The 24,450-nt window shown below is 42.4% G+C and overlaps 1 protein-coding gene across 2 annotated transcripts in view; it reads left to right on the top strand.

Moving 5' to 3' along the window:
• Nucleotides 1–24,022, top strand: part of ogfod1 (2-oxoglutarate and iron-dependent oxygenase domain containing 1) — a 114,114-nt gene extending 90,092 nt beyond the window's left edge. Inside the window, exons 12-13 of one of the 2 annotated variants that reach the window (XM_072279335.1) lie at nt 12,910–12,968; nt 23,566–24,022. In XM_072279335.1, coding sequence (XP_072135436.1) covers nt 12,910–12,968; nt 23,566–23,727 — 221 coding nt within the window. In that variant the 3' untranslated portion in view covers nt 23,728–24,022. The remainder of the gene's footprint in view (nt 1–12,909; nt 12,969–23,565) is intronic. The other variant, XM_072279336.1, reaches the window with a different exon arrangement.
• The last annotated feature ends 428 nt before the right edge of the window (nt 24,023–24,450 follow it).

Below are 24,450 nucleotides of genomic sequence, written 5' to 3'. Positions count from 1 at the left end.
TGCACCAACTCCTCAGCCACGCATTCAACTGCCATGTCCTCCAATTCTTACCATCACTATCACGTAGCACTGGCAGCAGTCCTGAGAACGCCACCCTTGAGGTCCTGTTCTTCAGCCTTCTGCCTAGTTCCTAAAACTCAGACTTAAGGACCTCATCCCTCTTCCTGCCTATGTCATTGGTGCCAACATGTATCACGACTTCTGGTTGCTTTCCCTCTCATACCAGGATGTCGTGCACCCAGTCAGAGACATCCCGGACCCTGGCACCTGGGAGGCAACAAACCATGCGGGTGTCCTTCTTATGCCGACAAAATCTCCTGTCTGCTCCCCGGACTATAGCGTCTGCAATGACGACAGTTCTCCTCTTCTCCGTCCCACCCTTCTGCACCACAGGGTCAGACTCAGTGCCAGAGGCCCTGCCACCGTGGCTCACACCTGGTCGGTCGTCCCCGCCAACAGTATCCAGGACACCAATGGTTCTGAAAGAGGTAGCTGCAGAGATTGTGGAGGCATTTGTAGTTGTCTTCCAAAAATCACTAGATTCTGGCAAAGTTCCGGAGGCCTGGAAAATTGCAACTGTCACTCCACTCCACCCCTCAAGAAGGGAAAGCAGCAGAAGAAAGGAAATACTAGGCCAATTAGTCTGACTTTGGTGGTTGGGATATGTTGGAGTTGATTGTTAAGGATGTGGTTTCAGGGTAGACAAAGGAGATTCAGTGGATGTTGTGTACTTGGATTTTCAGAGGGCTTTTGTCAACGTGACTCACATGAAGCTGCTTAAGTTAAGAGCCTATGCTATTACAGGAATGGTTCTAGCATGCATAGAGCATTGGCTGGTTTGCAGGATGCAAAGGGTAAAGGATTGCTGGTGCCTGTTGGTGTTCCACAGGGGTCTGTGTTGGGGCCATTTCTTTTTAAATTGAATGTAAATTTGCATTTGGAGGACGGAATCAATGGCCAGGTTTGAGGATGATACAAAGATAGGTGGAGGGGCAGGTAGTTTTAAGGAAGCAGAGGGACTGCAGAAGGATTTGGACAGATGGGCGAAGAAGTGGCAGATGAAATATAGTGTCAGTAGGTGTATGGTCGTGAACTTTGGTCAAAGAACTAAAAGTGTACATTATTTTTTAATTGGAGAGAAAATTCAAAAATCTGAAGTGCAGTGGGACTTTGCAGATTGACTTGGTGGTGAGGAAGACAAATGCGATATTAGCAATCATTTGAGAGAACTAGAATATAAAAACAAGGATGTAATGTTAAGGCATCATAAGGCACTGCTGAGACCTCACAGTGAATTGTGACCAGTTTTGGTCATCTTATCTATGAAAGAGTGTGCTGATATTGGAGAAGGTTCAAAGGAGATTCATGAAAATTAGTCCAGGATTGAAGAGTTATCATATGAGGATTGTGTGGTGACTCTGGGCATGTACTCACTGGAATTTAGAAGAATGAGTGGGGATCTCATTGAACCCTATCAAATCTTGAAAGGCCTTGATAGAATAGATGTGGGGAGGATGTTTCCTATGGTGAGGGAGTCTAAGACCAAGGGACACATCCTCAGAATAGAGGAATGTCCACTTAAAATGGAGATGAGGAATTTCTTAAGGCAGAGAGTGGTGAATCCGTAGAATTCGTTGCCATAGGTAGCTGTGGAGGCCAAGTCATTGGTAATATTAGGCAGAGGTTGATAGGTTATTGATTGGTCAGGGCATGAAGGGCTATGGGGAGAAGGTAGGAGATTGGGGGTGAGAGGGAAATAGATCAGCATGAAATGGAGCAGACCCTAGGGGCCAAATGGCCTATAGCTGCTCCTATGTCTTATTGCCTTATGATCTTATATTAAGCAGAAAAATGTAGAGAGCTGTGGAGGTGAAAATGGTGGACCTTTTATAAGACCATAAGACAGAGGAGCAGATTTAGGCCATCTGGCCCATCGAGCCTGCTCCGCTATTCAATAATGGCTGAACCTTTTTTTTGCTTCTCCTCAACCCCAGTTCTTGGCCTTCCCCCCGTAACCTTTGATGCCAAATCTAATCAAGAATCAATCTCTACCTTAAAAATACCCAACAACCTGGCCTCCACAGCTGCATGTGGCAACAAATTCCACAAATTCACCGCCCTTTGGCTAAAGAAATTTCTCTGCATCTCAGTTTTGAAAGGGCGCCCCTCTATCCTGAGGCTGTGCCCTCTTGTCCTAGACTCTCCCACCATGGGAAACATCCCTTCCACATCTACTCAGTCTGGACCTTTCAACATTCAAAAGTTTTCTTTCTTTCTTTTTAAATCTTTTTATTAAATTAGTACACATAACACATAGTAGGGTTATATTGTTATGATATAGATATACAAGAGGTATTAATACAAAAAAAACAATGAAAACAATATCTGTTAGTTAAAAAAATAACAAGGTAATATAATTGTATACAACAGGAATTCTGCAGATGCTGGAAATTCAAGCAACACGCATCAAAGTTGCTGGTGAACGCAGCAGGCCAGGCAACATCTCTAGGAAGAGGTACAGTCGACGTTTCAGGCCGAGACCCTTCGTCAGGACTAACTGAAGGAGGAGTTAGTAAGAGATTTGAGAGGGGGAGGGGGAAATCCAAAATGATAGGAGAAGACAGGAGGGGGAGGGATGGAGCCAAGAGCTGGACAGGTGATTGGCAAAGGGGATACGAGAGGATCATGGGACAGGAGGTCCGGGAAGAAAGACAAGGGGGGGTAGGGGAACCCAGAGGATGGGCAAGGGGTATAGACAGAGGGACAGAGGGAGAAAAAGGAGAGTGAAAGGAAGCATGTGTGTATAAAAATAAATAACAGATGGGGTACGAGGGGGAGGTGGGGCATTAGCGGAAGTTAGAGAAGCGGATGTTCATGCCATCAGGTTGGAGGCTACCCAGACGGAATATAAGGTGTTGTTCCTCCAACCTGAGTGTGGCTTCATCTTTACAGTAGAGGAGGCCATGGATAGACATGTCAGAATGGGAATGGGATGTGGAATTAAAATGTGTGGCCACTGGGAGATCCTGCTTTCTCTGGCGGACAGAGCGTAGGTGTTCAGCAAAGCGGTCTCCCAGTCTGCGTCGGGTCTCGCCAATATATAGAAGGCCATATTGGGAGCACCGGACGCAGTATATCACCCCAGCCGACTCACAACAGAATGGGAATGGATCTCCCCCTCCCCCTCCCACTTTCAAATTTCTTACTAACTCCTCCTTCAGTTAGTCCTGACGAAGGGTCTCGGCCTGAAACGTCAACTGTACCTCTTCCTAGAGGTGCTGCCTGGCCTGCTGCGTTCACCAGCAACTTTGAAATATAATTGTATGCTAGTTTTCCATATAACAGTAGAGAGAGAAAAAAATCCCCCCAAAAAAAACTACCGTGCCACTAAGCTACAAAGCAAAGCCATAGGCTAGCTAGATAAATAGTAAACATAACCAGATTAAACAATCACGCCCTCGAACTCAACCTCCATTAATAGCAGATAAAATCCACGAAGGGAGTATATATATGATCAGAGAGAGAAAAAATAATTACATTAAATGAAAATATTGAATAAAAGATCTCCAGGTCTGTTCAAATTTAACTGAAGTATCATAAAGATTACTTCTGATTTTTTCCAAATTTAGACACAGAATCGTTTGAGAGAACCAGAAAAACGTGGTTGGGACATTAATCTCCTTCCAATGTTGTAAAATACATCTTTTCTCCATTAAAGTAAGAAATGCAATCATTCTACGCGCTGAGGGGGATAAATTACTAGAAGTTTTAGGTAATCCAAATATAGCAGTAATAGGATGGGGAGAAATATCACTATTCAAAACCTTCGAAATAATATTAAAAATGTCTTTCCAAAAAGTTTCCAGAGTAGGACAAGACCAAAACATATGGGTCAAGGAAGCTATCTCTCCATGACATCTATCACAAAGAGGGTTAATATGAGAATAAAAACAAACTAATTTTTCTTTAGACATCTGTACTCTATGGACAACTTTAAACTGAATTAAGGAGTGTTTGGAACAGATGGAGGAAGTATTAACTAGTTGTAAAATATGAGCCCAGTCATCCGCCGAGGTAGTGAGGCCCAATTCCTTTTCCCAGTCGGTCCTAATCTTATCGAAAGGAGCTGTCTTAAGTTTGATGATAATATTATAAATAATAGCTGTTACACCTTTCTGACATGGGTTAAGGTTAATGATGGTATCTAAAATATTTGTAGGGGGTAACGCCGAGGGGAAGAAAGTATGGTATTTAGGAAATTTCTAACTTGCAAATATCTAAAAAAATTTGTTCTTGGTAAATTGTATTTGTTAGATAACTGTTCAAAAGACATAAGGGAACCATCTGAAAATAAATCCAAAAACCATGATATACCATTAGTCTTCCAAATTTGAAAGGCATGGTCTGTAGAGGAAGGGAGAAAAAATATATTGCCGATAATAGGAATCGCTAGCACAAATTGATTAAGATCGAAAAATTTTCGGAATTGAAACCAAATGCGTAAGGTATGTTTAACTATCGGGTTGCAAACCTGTTTATAGCGTTTCAAATCGGAAGGAAGAGAAGAACCTAATATAGAGCCAAGTGCATAGCCTTGAACAGAATGTAATTCCAAAACTACCCATTTGGGAATGGACAGTGTATCTTCATCAAGTAACCAAAATTTCATGTGTCGAATATTAATTGCCCAATAATAAAATCTAAAGTTAGGTAATGCCAAGCCTCCATCTCTCTTAGCTTTCTGTAGATGTATTCTACCCAATCTCGGATTTTTGTTTTGCCAAATAAATGAAGAAATTTTCGAGTCTACTTTATCAAAAAAGAATTTTGGAACAAAAATTGGTAAAGCCTGAAATATATACAAAAATTTTGGCAGAATAAACATCTTGGCAGCATTAATACGACCAGTCAAAGTTAAATAAAGTGGAGACCATTTAAAGGAAAGTTGTATAATATGGTCAATTAAGGGTAAGAAATTAGTCTTAAATAAATCCTTACGTTTAAAGGTAATTTTAAACCCAAGATATGAAAAATGATTATTAACTAATCTAAACGGCAGGTTCTGATATAAGGGAACATGCTTATTAATAGGGAAAAGTTCACTCTTATTAAGATTTAATTTGTATCCTGAAAAAAGACTAAATTATGCTAATAAATCTAAAGCTGCTGGAATAGATTTTTGAGGATTAGAAATATATAAAAGTAAGTCATCAGCATAAAGTGATACTTTATGAGACTTTGACCCACGAGTTATGCCAATAATGTTATGAGATTCTCGAATAGCAATTACAAGGGGTTCTAATACAATATCAAATAATAAAGGGCTAAGAGGACAACCTTGTCTGGTACCTCGAAAGAAAGGAAAAAAAGGTGAATTCAGAGTGTTAGTACGAACTGAGGCCATAGGGGAGTGGTATAACAATTTGATCCAGGATATAAATTTCGGGCTGAAGTTAAACATTTCAAGCACCTTAAATAAGTAGGGCCATTCGACCCTGTCAAAGGCTTTTTCAGCGTGAAGGGAAATGACGCATTCAGGATCATTTAGTGACGGGGTATAGACAATATTTAAAAGTGTACGAATATTATAAAAAGAGTAACGATTCTTAATAAAACCCGTTTGGTCTTCCGAAATAATATGAGGAAGTGCTTTTTCTAGCCTATTTGCTAATAATTTAGAAAAAATCTTAGAATCAACATTTAACAAGGATATTGGTCTATAAGATGCACATTGGGTGGGGTCTTTATCCTTCTTTAGTATTAAAGAAATCGATGCTCTATAAAAGGATTCTGGTAGTTTACCAAGTTTTAATGAGGCCTCCAGAATCCTGGATAACCAGGGGTGCAAAAAATTTAAAAAATTCCACGGTAAACCCATCAGGGCCAGGAGCTTTCCCCGAATTCATAGAGAAAATAACATTCTTAATCTCATCAGTAGTAAAGGAAGATTCTAACATAGAGGATATATCATGTGTGATCTTAGGGAAATCTAGGTTGTCTAAAAAGTAACGCATATGTTTAGAATCTGATGGAGATTCTGATTGATATAAAGAGGAATAAAAATCAAAAAAGGATTGATTAATCTCAGGTTGATCAAATGTTAGTTGATCTTTTTGATTATAAATCTGATTAATTTGAAATTTAGTGGAGTTAATCTTCAACTGATTAGCCAACAGTTTACCCACTTTGTCACTATGTATATAAAATTCACTTCTTGTTTTCATTAATTGATTTGCAATAGAGGACGAAAGTAATAAACTGTATTCCATTTGAAGTTCAGTTCTTTGTTTATACAGCTTCTCAGAAGGAGCTGTAGCATATTTCTTATCTATTTCTTTAATCTTGTCCACAAGAGCAAGCTCTTCCTTCTTCAACCTTTTCCTCAAAGCAGCAGAGTACGAAATGATCTGGCCACGAATATAAGCTTTAAAAGTATCCCAAAGAGTATTCATAGAAATATCGTCTGTACTGCTTATTGTAAAAAAAAAATCAATCTGTTCATTCATAAAGTTAACAAAATCCAAAAATCAAAATCCAAATCCTGAAGCAACAGCGGATTAAAATGCCATTGTCTATTATTTTGCGTACTGGCCAATAATTTAATAGAAAGCTTAAGTGGAGCATGGTCCGAAATGGTTATAGTATCATATTCACACTTAACTACTGAAGAAATAAGACGAGAGTCAATAAAAAAAAATCAATTCTTGAGTAAGAGTGATGAACGTGTGAAAAAAAGAAGTCTTTTTCCTGGCGATGCAGAAATCGCCAAATGTCCGTCGACCCCAAATCTGAGAGAAATGAATTAATCAAGGTTGCAGATTTATTGGGAAGTGTCCGTGTAGGGGCCAAGCGGTCCAATAATGGGGATAAACAGGTATTAAGATCTCCACCCCAGATTATTGAAAACTCATTCAAATTCGGGAACAAATTAAATAACGAATTATAAAATTCCTGACAGTCCGAGTTTGGAGCATAAACATTAACCAGAACTACTTTTTTATTAAAGAGTAAACCACTAACCAGTAAAAATCTACCATTCGGATCAGAGATAATATCCTGTTGGACAAATGTAATTGAGGGATCTATGAAAATAGAAACTCCTGGAATTTTGGCATTGGAATTCGAATGATAATGTTGACTCTTCCAGAACTTAAAAAAAACGTAATCTGTCCCCCTCCGCACATGGGTCTCTTGTAAAAATAGAATATGTGCTTTAAGTCTCTGGAATACTTTGAAATTTTTTTTCCTTTTAATAGGATGATTAAGACCATTAGTATTCCAAGAGACAAAATTAATAGTAGAATCCATAACACCTAAAGTCAATCCTCAAGTAAGGGGAGGATTGACAATAGGTTCAACCCACAAACCCGGAGAGGGAACAGAGTAAACATGAGAAACCGAGAGAGAGGACGCGAAAAATACATCAATAATATAAGTGTAGCCCAAGAAGAAAAAAACTAAAAAGTGAAGCCCCCCCCACCACCCCCACCCCAAAAGCCTAAAGCTAAATCTAAGATAGACTAGCCAGATAGAAGCAAGCACTAAATCTACCCCCATGACTTCCGATAGACACTCAATAAAAAAGTATAAAAGTAAAAAGATCAGTTAAAGTTATAAAACAGTAGAAAAGTAAAAAAAAGTCAAAAAGTACACCGATTAAAACGAAAATGATATAATACAAAGAAAAAATATATGTATATGTATATATAAAAAAACCATTGACATACAACAAACCTTAAAATTAGGAAAGGAAAAGAAATATCTACATAGACTAGGGAACAAAAAAAATTACGAGGTTTAAGGCCTCCAGGTAGGTGGGAAAAATGATGCTGTGGGAGTGGCCACCCAGAATCCCCAGGGAAGAAGAAGGAATGACACAGGTAGAAAAAGAATTTGGCAACCATATTAATTAAACAAAAAAAACATTTCTGCCCTCAGATAGAGCAAATAAAAGAAATAAAAACCCAAAAAATTAACAGACTCAAATCAGACACTGATAATTTAATAGTATGATTAGGATGTTGAAGGCGAATGTTGATCCAGGTAACTGTGGGCATCCAACGGAGAGTCGAAAAAACAGGAAGACCGATCAGACAATCGGATCCTCAAACGTGCGGGATATAGCAGCACAGGTTTTAAATCCATCTTGTAGAATTCGGCCAGCACAGATCTGTAACGAACACGTTGGTCGCAAACCTGTTTGCTAAAATCCTCCACCAGTCGAAAACGGAGATCCGAGAAATCAATGTAGCCTTTAGGTCGAGCAAAACGAAGCAACTTTTCCTTGTCTTGAAAATAATGAAAACGTAAGATAACATGCCGAGGTTTGTCTGACTTAGACAAGTATAATGGGACTCTGTGAGCCCTATCCAATAGTGGTGGTTGATCAGGAAACACAGTGGGAAATGAATCTTTTGAAAGTTGAGAGAAAAACTGAATAGGGTCTTCAGATTTGCAGATTCCCGGAGGCCAATAATCCTTACGTTTTGACGACGCATTCTGCATTCTAAATCAGAATTTTTAAAGGTGAGGAATTCAAGTTTTTTCTTCATTGTAGTAATTGTTTTTTCAATTTTTCCGATCTTAAGATCATTCTGTTGCATATAAACTTGGAGATTAGATATAGCAGTCTGATGTTCCATGATACTTGTTTTCATATTATCAATTTCATCGATGATTCTCTCCAGTTTAGATGAAATCTCTGCACAAATCAAATCCGAACCGGAGGGGGGTTGGTAGCTTTCGGTCTGACAGGAGATTTGCCATTTTTCCCGTTCTTAGACATACCGGACCTTAAAAACATCCAAGTATAAATGACAATCCACAGCAAGGTATTGTAAAGGTCGGTGCCTTAAAAGTTAGCTTAAGTGTAGCTGATCATAGGATAAGAATCAGAGGTAATGGAGCAGATCTAGAAGAGGACCTCACTCCATGAACTCCACCGGAAGTCTTCTCAAAAGGTTTCAATGAGATATTATGAATTGGATGCTGAAAAAGGAGAATCTTGGGTATTCTGGATAGATGAACTTGAGGTGGCAGAAGATGCAATTTTCATTTTTTTTATGATTCAGTTGTCTTCGGGGTACCACAGTAGCATAGCAGTTAGCGCAACGATATCACAGCCCCAAGCAGCTCATTTCAGAGTCCATTACCAGCGCTGTTCTGTATGGAGTGTCTGTGTGTCCTACCTTTTGAATGAGTAGGTTTTCCCCAGGTGTTCCAATTTCCTCCCAGGTCCAAAGACGTACTGGTAGGTTAACTGGTCATTGTAAATTATCCCATGATTAGGTTTGGGTTAATCGGGGTTGTCAGTGGCTGCTGGGGCAGTGTAGCTGGAAGAGCCTACTCCGCACTTTTATCGCTAAATAATTAAAATAAATTTCCAATAAACGATGGAACTGCACACTTCAGAAGACATTGTTTACTTCAGTGAGCTTGAGTACCTCCCTGGACACATACCTTGCATTGTGATTTTGTATGTAGCCCTCTCCTTTTGATTACTTTCACTCCTCCTCTAACCCTGATTCTCAAAATATGACCATTGTGTGCAAAAGCTAGCATTTCTCCTTTACTGTATAATTTTAGCCAACTACTGAAACTAAATAGTTTTGCAATGCCAATGGTTGGCAACCGTTAACAGTACTTGATTATAAATATTGCTGATACAATTATAGATATAACTTGGTTTGTGGAAAATTGAATTCATGATTCCACAAACTAGTAGGAATTTTCTTATCACATGTACTTTCAAAAATCAGAATAATGCATAGGTTTTAAGTACCATCCTCTTTTTATCGGAAATGCAGTATATTTGTTACATAGAAACGTAGAAAATAGGTGCAGGAGTAGGCCATTCGGCCCTTCGAGCCTGCACTGCCATTCAGTATGATCATGGCTGATCATCCAACTCAGAACCCTGTACCAGCCTTCCCTCCATACCCCCTGATCCCCTTAGCCACAAGGTCCATATCTAACTCCCTCTTAAATATAGCCAATGAACTGGCCTCAACTGTTTCCTGTGGCAGAGAATTCCACAGATTCACCACTCTCTGTGTGAAGAAGTTTTTCCTCATCTCGGTCCTAAAAGGCTTCCCCTTTATCCTCAAGCTGCGACCCCTCGTTCTGGACTTCCCCAACATCGGGAACAATCTTCCTGCATCTAGCCTGTCCAATCCCTTTAGGATTTTATATGTTTCAATAAGATCCCCCCTCAATCTTCTAAATTTCAATGAATATGAGCCTAGTCGATTCAGTCTTTCATCATATGAAAGTCTTACCATCCCAGGAACCAATCTGGTGAACCTTCTTTGTACTCCCTCTATGGCAAGGATGTCTTTCCTCAGATTAGGGGACCAAAACTGCACACAGTACTCCAGGTGTGGTCTCACCAAGGCCTTGTACAACTGCAGTAGTACCTCCCTGCTCCAGTACTTGAATCATCTTGCTATGAATGCCAGCATACCATTTGCCTTTTTCACCGCCTGCTGTACCTGCACGCCCACTTTCAATGACTGGTGTATAATGACACCCAGGTCTTGTTGCACCTCCCCTTTTCCTAATCGGCCACCATTCAAATAATAATCTGTTATCCAGTTTTTGCCACCAAAGTGGATAACCTCATATTTATCCACATTAAATTGCATCTGCCATGAATTTGCCCACTCACCTAACCTATCCAAGTCACCCTGCATCCTCTTAGCATCCTCCTCACAGCTAACACTGCTGCCCAGCTTCGTGTCATCTGCAAACTTGGAGATGCTGCATTTAATTCCCTCATCTAAGTCATTAATATATATTGTAAACAACTGGGGTCCCAGCACTGAGCCTTTCGGTACCCCACTAGTCACTGCCTGCCATTCTGAAAAGGTCCCGTTTATTGTCACTCTTTGCTTCCTGTCTGCCAACCAATTCTCTATCCACATCAATACCATACCCCCAATACCATGTGCTTTAAGTTTGCACACTAATCTCCTGTGTGGCCAACTGCAAACAGTGATATTACCAGGATTGATGATGCTAAAGGTTACCAAAATAATGCAATATTTCTCTAGCCAAAAAAGATATTGGAATTATATCTGTGATGCCAGTACAATTGGTATATTTTTATTAGATGGTGATTTTGGGGATGGTATCTAATCTCTCTTTAATTGAATGGCATTACAATTACCTTGGGTGATTTCTTCAAACAATCGCCCTCAATGTTACAATCAACACTTGATTTCTAATGTCTTTTGAGGTGGAATTTCTCAGATAACTTGGCTCTACCCTAGTATATAGCAATATACTTCTGTAATAACTATACATGTAATAAATGGTGGTTTTGGAACAAAGTTTATTAATTACATTGTATTAAGAACTGAGAGGCCTCTACTACTAGCCTAAACAGGTTGGGTTGGGAACCCCTTGCTGTGAAGCCATGAATTAGATTGTGCCCCTAGAATGCTTGCATTTGGTTGCAGTTTCTAGGACGAGGGAGATGTCTTCCTTTTTTAAAGAAAGGGGCTTCCCTTCCTCCACTATCAACTCTGCTCTTAAACGCATCTCCCCCATTTCACGTACATCTGCTCTCACTCCATCCTCTCGCCACCCCACTAGGAATAGGGTTCCCCTGGTCCTCACCTACCACCCCACCAGCCTCCGGGTCCAACATATTATTCTCCGTATCTTCCGCCACCTCCAACGGGATCCCACCACTAAGCACATCTTTCCCTCCCCCCCCCCCCTGCATTCCGCAGGGATCGCTCCCTACACAATTCCCTTGTCCATTCGTCCCCCCCATCCCTCCCCACTGATCTCCCTCCTGGCACTTATCCGTGTAAGCGGAACAAGTGCTACACATGCCCTTACACTTCCTCCCTTACCACCATTCAGGGCCCCAAACAGTCCTTCTAGGTGAGGCAACACTTCACCTGTGAGTTGACTGGGGTGATATACTGCATCCGGTGCTCCCGATGTGGCCTCTTATATATTGGCGAGACCCAACGCAGACTGGGAGACCGCTTTGCTGAACACCTACACTCTGTCCGCCAGAGAAAGCAGGATCTCCCAGTGGCCACACATTTTAATTCCACATCCCATTCCCATTCTGACATGTCCATCCACGGCCTCCTCTGCTGTAAAGATGAAGCCACACTCAGGTTGGAGGAACAACACCTTATATTCCATCTGGGTAGCCTCCAACCTGATGGCATGAACATCGACTTCTCTAACTTCCGCTAAGGCCCCACCTCCCCCTCGTATCCCATCTGTTACTCATTTTTATGCACACATTCTTTCTCTCACTCTCCTTTTTCTCCCTCTGTCCCTCTGAATATACCTCTTGCCCATCCTCTGGGTCCCCCCCCCCTTGTCTTTCTTCCCGGACCTCCTGTCTCATGATCCTCTCGTATCCCCTTTTGCCTATCACCTGTCCAGCTCTTGGCTCCATCCCTCCCCCTCCTGTCTTCTCCTATCATTTTGGATCTCCCCCTCCCCCTCCAACTTTCAAATCCCTTACTCACTCTTCCTTCAGTTAGTCCTGACGAAGGGTCTCGGCCTGAAACGTCGACTGCACCTCTTCCTACAGATGCTGCCTGGCCTGCTGCGTTCACCAGCAACTTTGATGTGTGTTGCTTGAATTTCCAGCATCTGCAGAATTCTTGTTGTTATGGTTGCATTTGAATTGATTGCCTCTATGGGATGGTTTGCTTAATAGATTTGCTGATTCGCTTAGTGGCGGAGACAAGTATATTGAGGGCAGGGTCCAGTATGCGCTACATACACCACTACCCTATTCAATAATCATTGGACAACATTACTGGATACCTAGCTTGTCCAAGCCATGGTGGGAGAGAGAAAAACAAAGTATTGGAAAGTACCAGCAAGTGAGTTTATTAGAAAATATTATCTTGTGTGCATTTCTGCTTTCAGACTGGCATGAGGAATTTGGTGGTGTCACTTCATACATTGCAAAAGGGGAAGATGAAGAGGTATGAACTAAATTCATTCAAATTCTAATCTGAGAAGAATTTTGAAAAACTTGCATTCTTGCGGATATCCAAAGGATATTTGAATTAATAAAATAAGTGTAATGAATGCTAGGGTGCCTAAGACTTTTGCACAGTACTGTACTTGCCATTGTGGAGTGGAGAGTAAGTTTGTAAATCTGGCAGGAGCAAAGGATGTTGGGTATGGCGAAGGTGGAGTGCCGCGGGAGGGGTGTGGGACAGGTGGCAGGGAAGAAATGCCAGGGTCGGTGGAGGTGGTGTCGGTATAGACACATCCAGCCTTAAAACACCAGATAAGGTCATTTAATTCCAAACAATTGGCTTACAGAATGTCCGTCTAGTGCTTGCTGCTCCCTCTTCTCTCCCTTTCTGGCTTTGCAATGATGATTCCCTTCTCTTCTGCTATTCTCAACGATGACCCCCTCTCCCTGCCCCCTTCTCACTTTCAGTCCACAATAGAAAATACGTATCAGAATCAGGTTTATTATCACGCATGTTTTTGTGGCAGCAGTACAGAGCAATACATTAAATTACTACAGTACTGTGCAAAAGTCTTAGGCACCCTTTCTCTGTGTGTGTGTGTGTGTGTGTGTGTGTCTGCCTGCCTGTGCCTGTGTCTGCACCTGCCTGTGCCTTAATCTGCTTGTGCTTGTGGTTGCCACTCTCTTTGCTTGTCTCTCTCTCTCAATCTCTCCCTCTCTCACACACACACACTCTCTCTCTCTCTCTCTCTCTCTCTCTCTCTCTCTCTCTCTCTCTCTCTCTCTCTCTCTGTGTGTGTGTGTCGCTCTGTCTCTGTCTCTCTCTCTCTCTCTCTGCCTCCCTCTCTGCCTCCCTCTCTGTCTCTCTCTCTGTCACTCTCTGCCTCACTGTCTCTCTCTCTCTGCCCCTCTCTCTTTTTCTCTGTCTGTCTTTCTCTCGGTCTCTGTGTTTGTGTCTCTCTCGCTCTCTTGCGTTCTCTCTCTCTCTCTCTCTCTGTCTCTATCTCTGTGTCTCTGTCTCTCTATGTTGCACTGTCTCTCTGGCTCTCTCGCTCGCTGTAAAGCGACGGGAATACTTGTTCAAGAATCCTTCAAGGTTCAGCCTTCAACCCTTCAACCTTTGTCTGGTCTGGGAAAGTGAGGACGTGATAGACAGGAACTATAGGCAAGTAGTCACTGGGGCCTCGAGAGACAGATAAGTGGGTAACACGCAGACACGAAGCAATCTGCAGATGCTGGAAATTCAAGCAACACACACAAAAAATAGGAAGAAGTACAGTCGACATTTCGGGCTGGAACGTCGACTGTATTTCGTCTTATAGATGCTGCCTTTCCTGCTACGTTCACTGGCATTTTTTGTGTGTGTTAAGTGGGTAACAGTCAGGAGAGGGAAGGGTAAGAGGGAGATATGACAGAGTACCCACGTGGCTGTCCCCCTTAACAATAAGTACTTCTGTTTGCGTACTGTTCAAAGGAACGGCCTACATAGAGGAAGCAATAGTGGCCATGCCTCTGGAACAGAGTCTGGCCCTGTGGCTCAGAAGGGTAGGGAATGGAAGAAGGGAGCAGTGATAGGGGACTCTGTAGTTGGGGGGTCAGATAGGCGATCCTGTGGATGCAGGCGAGAAACACGATGGTAGTTTGCCTCCCAGATGCCAGGGTCTGAGATGTTTCTGATCGCGTCAACGATAGCCTGACTTGAGAAGGTGAACAACCGGAGGTTGTGGTACATATTGGTACCAACAACATAGGTAGGAAAAGGGAGGAAGTCCTGAAAACAGACTACAGGGAGTTAGGATTGAAGTTGAGAAGCAGGACGTCAAAGATAGTAATCTCGGGGTTACTGCCTGTGCTATGTGACAGTGAGTATAGGAATAGAGTGAGGTGGAGGATAAATGCATGGCTGAGGAATTGGAGCAGGGGGAAGTGATCCAGAGTTCTGGATTACTGGGGTTGCACTTGAACCTGAGGAGGACCAATATCCTGGCAGGGACGTTTGCAAAGGCTATTGGGAAGCATTTAAACTAGAATTGCTGGGGTTTGGGAACCGAATTGAAGAGACAGAGGAAGGAGCTTTTGGCGCACAGATAGAGGAAGCTTGGAGACAGTGCGAGAGGTAGCATAGGCAGGTGCTAGAGAAGGGATGCACCCAGACCAATGGTTTAAGATGTGTATATTTTAGTGCAAGAACCATCATGAACAAAGTGGGATGAGCTTAGACCGTGGATCAGTACGTGGAGCTATAATGAATAATTTACTTCAGTATTCACTATGGAAAGGGATCTTGGTGATTGTACTGATGACTTGCAGTAGACTGAAAAGCTTGAGCACGTCGATATTAAGAAAGAGGATGTGCTGGAGCTTTTGGAAAGCATCAAGTTGGATAAGTCGCCATCACTGGATGAGATGTACCCCAGGCTATTGTGGGAGGTGAGGGAGGAGATTCCTGAGCCTCTGGCGATGATCTTCACATCATCAATGGGGACAGGAGAGGTTCCGGAGGATTGGAGGGTTGCGGATGTTGTTCCTTTATTCAAGAAAGGGAGTAGAGATAGCCCAGGAAATTATAGACCAGTGAGTCTTTCCTCAGTAGTTGATAAGTTGATAGAGAAGATCCTGAGAGGCAGGATTTATGAATATTTGAAAGTGTATAATATGATTAGGAATAGTGGCTTTGTCAAGGGCAGGTCGTGCCTTAGGAGCCTGATTGAATTTTTTGAGGATGTGACTACACACATTGATGAAGGAAGAGAAGTAGATGCAGTGTATATGGATTTCAGCAAGGCATTTGATAAGGTACCCCATGCAAGGATTATTGAGAAAGTAAGGAGGCATGGGATCCAAGGGGACATTGCTTCGTGGAACCAGAACTGGCTTGCCCACAGAAGACAAAGAGTGGTTGTAGACGGGTCATATTCTGCATGGAAGTCGGTGACCAGTGGAGTGCCTCAGGGATCTGTTCTGGGACCCTCACTCTTGGTGATTTTTATAAATGACCTGGATGAGGAAGTGGAGGGATGGGTTAATTGCTGATGACACAAAGGTTGGGGGTGTTGTGGATAGTGTGGAGGGCTGTCAGAGGTTACAGCAGGACATTGATGGGATGCAAACCTGGGCTGAGAAGTGGCAGATGGAGTTCAACACAAATAAGTGTGAAGTGGTTCATTTTGGTAGGTCAAATATGATGGCAGAATATAGTATTAATGGTCAGACTCTTGGCAGTGTGGAAGATCTGAGGGATCTTGGGGTCCGAGTACACAGGACGCTCAAAGCAGCTGTGCAGGTTGACCCTGTGGTTAAGAAAGCGTACGGTGTATTGGCCTTCATCAATCGTGGAATTGATTTGAGGTGCCGAGAGGTAACGTTGCAGCTAAAAAGGGCTCTGGTCAGTCCCCACTTGGAGTACTGTGCTCAGTTCTGGTTGCCTCACTACAGGAAGGATGTGGAAGCCATAGAAAGGGTGCAGAGGAGATTTACAAGGAAGTTACCTGGATTGGAGAGCATGCCTTATGAGAATGCAGAACATAGAATAGTACAGCACAGTACAGGCCCTTCGGCCCACAATGTTGTGCCGACCCTTAAACCCTGCCTCCCATATAACCCCCTACCTTAAATTACTCCATATACCTGTCTAGCAGTCTCTTAAATTTCACCAGTGTATCTGCTTCCACCACTGACTCAGGCGGTGCATTCCATGCACCAACCATTCTCTGAATAAAAAACCTTCCTCTAATATCCCCCTTGAACTTCCCACCCCTTGCCTTAAAGCCATGTCCTCTTGTATTGAGCAGTGGTGCCCTGGGGAAGAGGCGCTGGCTGTCCAGTCTATCTATTCCTCTTAATATTTTGTGTATCTCTATCATGTCTCCTCTCAACCTCCTTCTCTCCAAAGAGTAAAGCCCTAGCTCCCTTAATCTCTGATCATAATGCATACTCTTTTAACCAGGCAGCATCCTGGTAAATCTCCTCTGTACCTTTTCCAATGCTTCCACATCCTTCCTATAGTGAGGCGACTAGATCTGGACACAGTACTCCAAGTGTGGCCTAACCAGAGTTTTATGGAGCTGCATCATAACCCTGTGACTCTTAAACTCTATCCCTTGACCTATGAAGGCCAACAGCCCATAAGCTTTCTTAACTACCCTGTCCACCTGTGAAGCAACTTTCAGGGATCTGTGGACATGTACCCCCAGATCCCTCTGCTCCTCCACACTACCAAGTATCCTGCCATTTACTTTGTACTCTGCCTTGGAGTTTGTCCTTCCAAAGTGTACCACCTCACACTTCTCCGGGTTGAACTCCATCTGCCACTTATCAGCCCACTTCTGCATCCAATCAATGTCTCTCTGCAATCTTCGACAATCCTCTACACTACCCACAACACCACCAACCTTTGTGTCATCTGCAAACTTCCCAACCCACCCTTCAACCCCCACATCCTGGTCATTAATAAAAATCAAGAAAAGCAGAGGTCCCAGAACCGATGCTTGTGGGACACCACTAGTCACAATCCTCCAATCTGAATGTACTCCCTCCACCACGACCCTCTGCTTTCTGCAGTACCGTGTGGAACCTTGTCAAATGCCTTACTAAAATCCATGCGGATCACATCCACTACACTATCCTCATCTATATTCCTGGTCACCTCCTCAAAGAACTCTATCAGGCTTGTTAGACACAATCTGCCCTTCACAAAGCCATGCTGACTCTCCGTGATCAGACCATGATTATGTAAATGCCCATAGATCCTATCTGTAAGAATTTTTTCCAACAACTTTCCCACCACAGACATAAAGCTCACTAGTCTGTAATTACCCTGACTATCCCTACTACCTTTTTTGAACAAGGGGACAACATTCGCCTCCCTCCAATCCTCCGGTACCTTTCCCGTGGACAACGAGGACATGAAGATCCTAGCCATAGGATCAGCAATCTCTTCCCTCGCCTTGTGGAGCAGCCTGGGGACTTATCCGTCCTAATGTATTTTAACTACTCCAACACCTCCTCTCCCTTAATATTAACATACTCCAGAACATCAACCTCACTCATATCGTCATCAAGTTCCCTCTCATTGGTGAATACCGAAGTGAAGTGTTCATTGAGGACCTCACTCACTTCCACAGTCTCCAGACACATCTTCCCACCTTTATCTCTAATCCGTCCTGCCTTCACTCCTATCATCATTTTGTTCTTCACATAATTGATGAATGCCTTGGGGTTTTCCTTTACCCTACTCGCCAAGGCCTTCTCATGCCCCCTTCTTGCTCTTCTCAGCCCCTTCTTAGCCTCCTTTCTTGCTACCCTATATTCCTCAATAGATCCATCTGATCCTTGCTTCCTTGTCTTCATGTATGTTGCCCTCTTCCACCTGACTAGATTTTCCACCTCACTAGTCACCCATAGTTCCTTCATCCTAGCATTCTCTATCTTCCTCACCGGGACAAATTTATCCCTAACATCCAGCAAGAGATCCCTAAACATCGACCACATGTCCATAGTACATTTCCCTGCAAAAACATCATCCCGATTCACACCCGCAAGTTCTAGCCTTATAGCCTCATAATTTGCCCTTCCCCAATTAAAAATTTTCCTGCCCTCTCTATCCTTTTCAATGATAATGTTAAAGGCCAGAGAGCAGTGGACACTATCCTCCAGATTCTCCAGATATGTTGAGTGAAATCGGCCTTTTCTCCTTGAACGACAGAGGATGAGAGGTGACCTGATAGAGGTGTATAAGATGATGAGAGGCGTTGATCCTGTGGATAGTCAGAGGCTTTTTCCCAGGGCTGAAATGGTTGCCACAAGAGGACTCAGGTTTAAGGTGCTGGGGAGTAGGTACAGAGGAGATGTTAGGGGTAAGTTGTTTACTCAGAGAGTGCTCAGTGTGTGGAATGGGCTGTTGGCCGCAGTGGTGGAGGCGGATACGATAGGGTCTTTTAAGAGACTTTTGGATAGGTAGCTTAGGTAAGCCTAGTAATTTCTAAGGTAGGGACCTGTTCGGCACAACTTTGTGAGCCGAAGGGCCTGCATTGTGCTGTAGGTTGTATATGTTTCTATGTTGTGGCCATTACAGAGACTTGAATGGTTCAGGGGTAGGAATGGTTACTTAGAGTGCCAGGTTATAGATGTTTCAGAAAGGACAAGGAGGGAGGTGTCACGTACCCCGTGACGGGGATTAAGAAACCAGCAGAAATAGAAAACATTTTGGAGTCTTGTATTGCTATAAACTACTAATATTTATTAGTAACTACGCAATACAGTATTATCAATGTAAATAAATCACACAGGTTAGCAATGATTATATGTAAAAGTAAGTGTGGAATATATATGTATGAAAACCAAGCTTCTTTAAGTCTAGGGGTAAAAAGATACAGTCTTATGATATTGAGTAAAGTTCAGTTCAGTTCAGTTCGTGGTATGTAGTTGAATAGTGATGGAGAGAGAGAGAGAGTGAGTTGCGTCTTCAGGTGAGCTGTTGCCGTCGATCTTCTCGTCGTCCTCCGAAATTCTTTACAAGTCACCAACTGTGACTTTAACCAGGGGGACTGGTTTTCTTGTGATGGAGCTATCAAGGGTGGACAACTCTCCACCAGTCAACCCCTTCTTCACCGCTGGAATAGCAATTTGGATCGATCCACCTGATCGATCCTCCAAAACCCACTTTCTCTGCGGGCACAACAATGCTCATTCAGTGTCCAGATCATGTGTCCGAGGTCTGTATCATCTGACCTCCCATTTATTTCTCTGTGCTGAGCATCACTTGTCATTCAAAGAGTCCCTCCTTCCTTTGTCTGTGAAGAAATGCACAAGCAGGCAACAAGTCCTTGAAAGTAACATCAATAATGCCCTGTCGGTCACCATAGCAACTCTTGAGCTGCTCGGTGCTGCTCCAACTCCAAACTCAGTAGAAATCCAAAGTTACTTCCAATGCCTTAAAGTGACAGTCCAACCATTAATCTTTGTGTCTCTCTCTCTCTCTCTCTCTCTCTCTCTTTTCAAAAGCAACATATCGGTGGTAAACAACTCTCTCTCTGTCTCTCTTCAAACAGTTAATAGGGGCACTCCTGGATCCCCTCACAGAAGCAAAAGAGTTGGGGTTGTGGCACTGCTAATCAGAGTGCTGATCGTGTCACGGCTGCAGAAAAGGAGGAAGTCATGGAGAGATTGTCCACTGAGTCTCTGTTGGTGGAAGTTAGAAACAGGAATGGGTCAATAACTCTACTGGATGTTTTTTTATTGACCACCCAATAGTGACAGGGACATCGAGGAGCAGATAGGAGGACAGACTCCGGAAAGATGTAATAATAACAGGGTTGTCGTGGTGGGAGATTTTAATTTCCCAAATATTGATTGGTATCTCCTTAGAGCAAGGGGTTTAGATGGGTTGGAGTTTGTTAGGTGTGTTCAGGAAGGTTTCCTGACACAATATGTAGCAAAGCCTACAAGAGGAGAGGCTGTACTTGATCTGGTATTGCGAAATAAACTTGGTCAGGTGTCAGTTCTCTCAGTGGGAGAGCATTTTGGAGATAGTGATCACAATTCTATCTCCTTTACCATAGCGTTGGAGAGGGATAGGAACAGACAAGTTAGGAAAACGATTAATAGGAGTAAGAGGAAGTATAAAGCTATCAGGCAGGAACTTGGAAGCATAAATTGGGAACAGATGTTCTCAGGGAAATGTACGGCAGAAATGTGGCAAATGTTCAGGGGATATTTGCATGGCGTTCTGCAATGAGACAAGGAAAGAATGGTAAAGTGCAGGAACCGTGGTGTACAAAGGCTGTTGAAATTCTAGTCAAGAAGAAAAGATTACAAAAGGTTCAAAAAAACTAGGTAATGATGGAGATCTAGAAAATTATCAGGCTAGCAGGAAGGAGCTTAACAGTGAAATTAGGAGAGCCAGAAGGGGCCGTGAGAAGGCCTTGGAGAGCAGGATTAAGGAAAACCTGAAGGCATTCTACAAGTGTGTGAAGAGCAAGAGGGTAAGACGTGAGAGAATAGGACCAATCAAGTGTGGGAGTGGAAAAGTGTGTATGGAACCAGGGGAGATAGCAGAGATACTTAGTGAATACCTTGCTTCAGTATTCACTGTGGAAATGAATCTTGGCGATTGTAGGGATGACTTACAGTGGACTGAAAAGCTTGAGCACATAGACATTAAGAAAGAGGATGTGCTGGATCTTTTGGAAAGCATCAAGTTGGATAAGTCTCTGGGACCAGATGTGATGTACCCCAGGCTACTGTGGGAGGCAAGGGAGGAAATTGCTGGGCCTCTGACAATGATCTTTGCATCATCAATGGTGACGAGAGAGGTTCCAGAGGATTGGAGGGTTGCAGATGTTGTTCCCTTATTCAAGAAAGGGAGTAGAGATAGCCCAGGAAATTATAGACCAGTGAGTCTTACTTCAGTGGTTGATAAGTTGATGGAAAAGATCCTGAGAGGCAGGATTTACAAGCATTTGGAGAGGCAAAATATAATTAGGAATTGTCAGCATGGCTTTGTTAAATGCAGGTCGTGCCTTACGAGCCTGATTGAATTTTTTGAGGATTTGACTAAACATATTGATGAAGGTAGAGCAGTAGATATAGTGCTTATGGATTTCAGTAAGGCGTTTGATAAGGTAACTTATGCAAGGCTTATTGAGAAAGTAAGGAGGCATGGGATCCAAAGGAACCTTGCTCTGTGTATCCAGAATTGGCTTGCTCACAGAAAGCAGAGTGGTTGTAAATGGGTCATATTCTGGATGGAGGTCAGTGACCAGTGGTGTGCCTCAGGGATCTGTTCTGGGATCCCTTCTCTTTGTGATTTTTATAAATGACCTGGATGGGTTATTAAATTTGCTGATGACAGAAAGGTTGTGGGTGTTGTTGATAGTGTGGTGGTTACAGCGGGACGTCGATAGGAAGTAAAACTGGGCTGATAAGTGGCCGATGGCATTAAACCCAGGTAAGTGTGAGGTGGTTCATTTTGGTAGGTCAAATATGATGGCAGAATATCGTATTAATGGTTAGACTCTTGGCAGTGTGGAGGATCAGAGGGATCTTGGGGTCCAAGTCCATAGGACACTCAAAGCTTCTGCGCAGGTTGACCCTGTGGCTTTAGAAGGCTTCCGGTGCATTGGCCTTCATCAGTCGTGGAATTGAATTTAAGAGCCGAGTGGTAATGTTACAGTATATCGCACCCTGGTCACTTGGAGTATATTGCTCAGTTCTGATCACCTCACTACAGGAAGGATGTGGAAACTATAGAAAAGGTGCAGAGGAGATTTGCAATGATGTTACCTTTATTGGGGAGCATGCCTTATAAGAATAGGTTGAGTGAACTCGGCCTTTTCTCCTTAGAGCAGCGGAGCTTGAGAGGTGACTTGATAGAGGTTTATAAGATGATGAGAGGCATTGATCGTGTGAATAGTGAGAGGCTTTTTCCCAGGGCTGAAATGGCTAACACTAGAGGGCACATTTTTAATTTGCTTGGAAGTAGGTACAGAGATGTGAGGGTTAAGTTTTTTTACACAGAGAGTGGTGAGTGTGTGGAATGAGCTGCTGGTGACAGTGGTGGAGGCGGATATGATAGGGTCTGAAGAGACTCCTGGATAGGTACGTGGAGCTTAGAAAAATAGTGGGCTATCGGTAACACTAGGTAATTTCCAAACTAAGTACATGTTCGGCATAACATTATGGGCCAAAGGGCCTGTATTGTGCTGTAGGTTTTCTATGTTTCTATGTCTTTATTCCCTGAAAGTGGTGTTGCAGAGTGTTAGGGTTATGGAGAAGGCACATGCTGTGCTTGTCTTCATAAGTTGGGATATACATGTACAGAATAGAAAAGTTGGGATATTATTGTTGCAACTTTATGAAACATTGGTTGGGTAGCTCTTAGAGTATTATGTGCATTTCTGTGTGCCATATTCTAAGAATGATATGGTTGTGTTGGGGAGAGTGCAGAGAAAATTTGGCTTGGATACTGCCTGGATCAGAGAACTTTAATTACATGGACTCAGATTTGTTTTCTTTGCAGCAAAGGATGCTGAGTAATAACCTGATAGAGATGTATGAAATTATTAGCAATATAGATAGTAATCATCATTTCCCCATGGTAGAAAGGATTAAATACAAGCAGACATAGGTTTATGGTGAGAAAAGCAAGTTTCAGAGGTATTTGAGACAAAAATATTTACACAGTCATTGTTATCAGGAACTTGCTGTCACAGGAGTTGGTAATTAATTTTGCGTACAATTTTGAATAAATAAGTTCAAATTGAAAGTTTCAACTTCAAAATTTGAAGAGACACTGAAATAAGCCAAGCAAAGAAGGAAACGGACATGACGTGGATAAAAGGAATTAGAGCAGTTTGCGTAAAGGTTGAGATGCATACAGTGGGCTGAAGAATCCATTTCTGCTCAGAACTATAAGACTGTATGACACACACATTAACAAACAAGTACCAAATCTCAGTGGAAAAAATGCAGCGTCCTGGGGATGCCCCTCTGTTCTTTTCAAGAAGAAAGAAAAGTAGTGAGATTGAGAGAAGGAAAATTAATCAAATGTCATCTTGCTATAAAAAAATTCATTCTCACTTGCTAATGTTGCATTTCAGTTACTTACCCTTTGTCCAGAAGACAACGCATTGGCATTGATCTACCGCGATAAAGAAACGCTGAAGTTTGTGAAACATGTTAACCAGAGGAGCATCAGTCAGTGTAACTGGAAGCATGTCGAGAAGGGGTTCTGGGACTTTTCCTTTGTATATTATGAGTGATGGCACATCTGCCTTTCTTAAGTTGTTGCGTCTAATATGGCATGGCGCATATTGCCATTGTTTTCTAGATGAGAAGATTTTGTAGCAACATGTGTCAGGTCTTTCCAAGGTCTAATATATAATGGTTGCATTTGGATTTCAGATGGGCTGCTAATTGGCTTTTCCAGAAATTTGTTGACTTGAATGAGGGACTTATTAGGCCTGGGAAAGGTACTGTTGAAGTCTCAAATTCATATAATTCTTTGAAATTTATTTTGTGGTCTTCATTTCCTGATTAAAAATGTGTTTGAAAAAATCTGAAGTAAGCCTTCCTTAATTTCTTGCATCTTATGTTGACTGCATTTTGCCTTGTGTTTTCCCTTGTACCTTGATGATAATAAGGAATACAGTGGCATCTTTTACAGGTTACATCCCTTATAAACTCATGACCGGAAGGGACTTGAGAGGATTAGAGGAGTTTTTAGGATTAGATTTGTCAAAACCTGAAATCAGTGGGATTGTTTCAGAAAAGTGAGTACAATAATTGGTAGCAATAGTGAAAGAGGCCAATTATGTGGCAATCCACCAAATAGGAAAGAAAAAGAAAAAGCAACAAAGTAAAGCCTACTTTGACTCAAAAGTTAGTCTCATTAAATTAAGCCCAGGACAAAGAGTGATGATTAGAATACACCAACTCACCTCATTTTAAAATCCAAGGCTTGCAGGGCCCTATGAAATTATAAA

This window comes from Mobula birostris, chromosome 15 (assembly GCF_030028105.1).
Source record: "Mobula birostris isolate sMobBir1 chromosome 15, sMobBir1.hap1, whole genome shotgun sequence".
Taxonomy (NCBI): Eukaryota; Metazoa; Chordata; class Chondrichthyes; order Myliobatiformes; family Myliobatidae; genus Mobula; species Mobula birostris.
The sequence above is the reverse complement of the archived record's forward strand: the minus strand, read 5'-3'. Positions and strand labels throughout refer to the sequence as shown.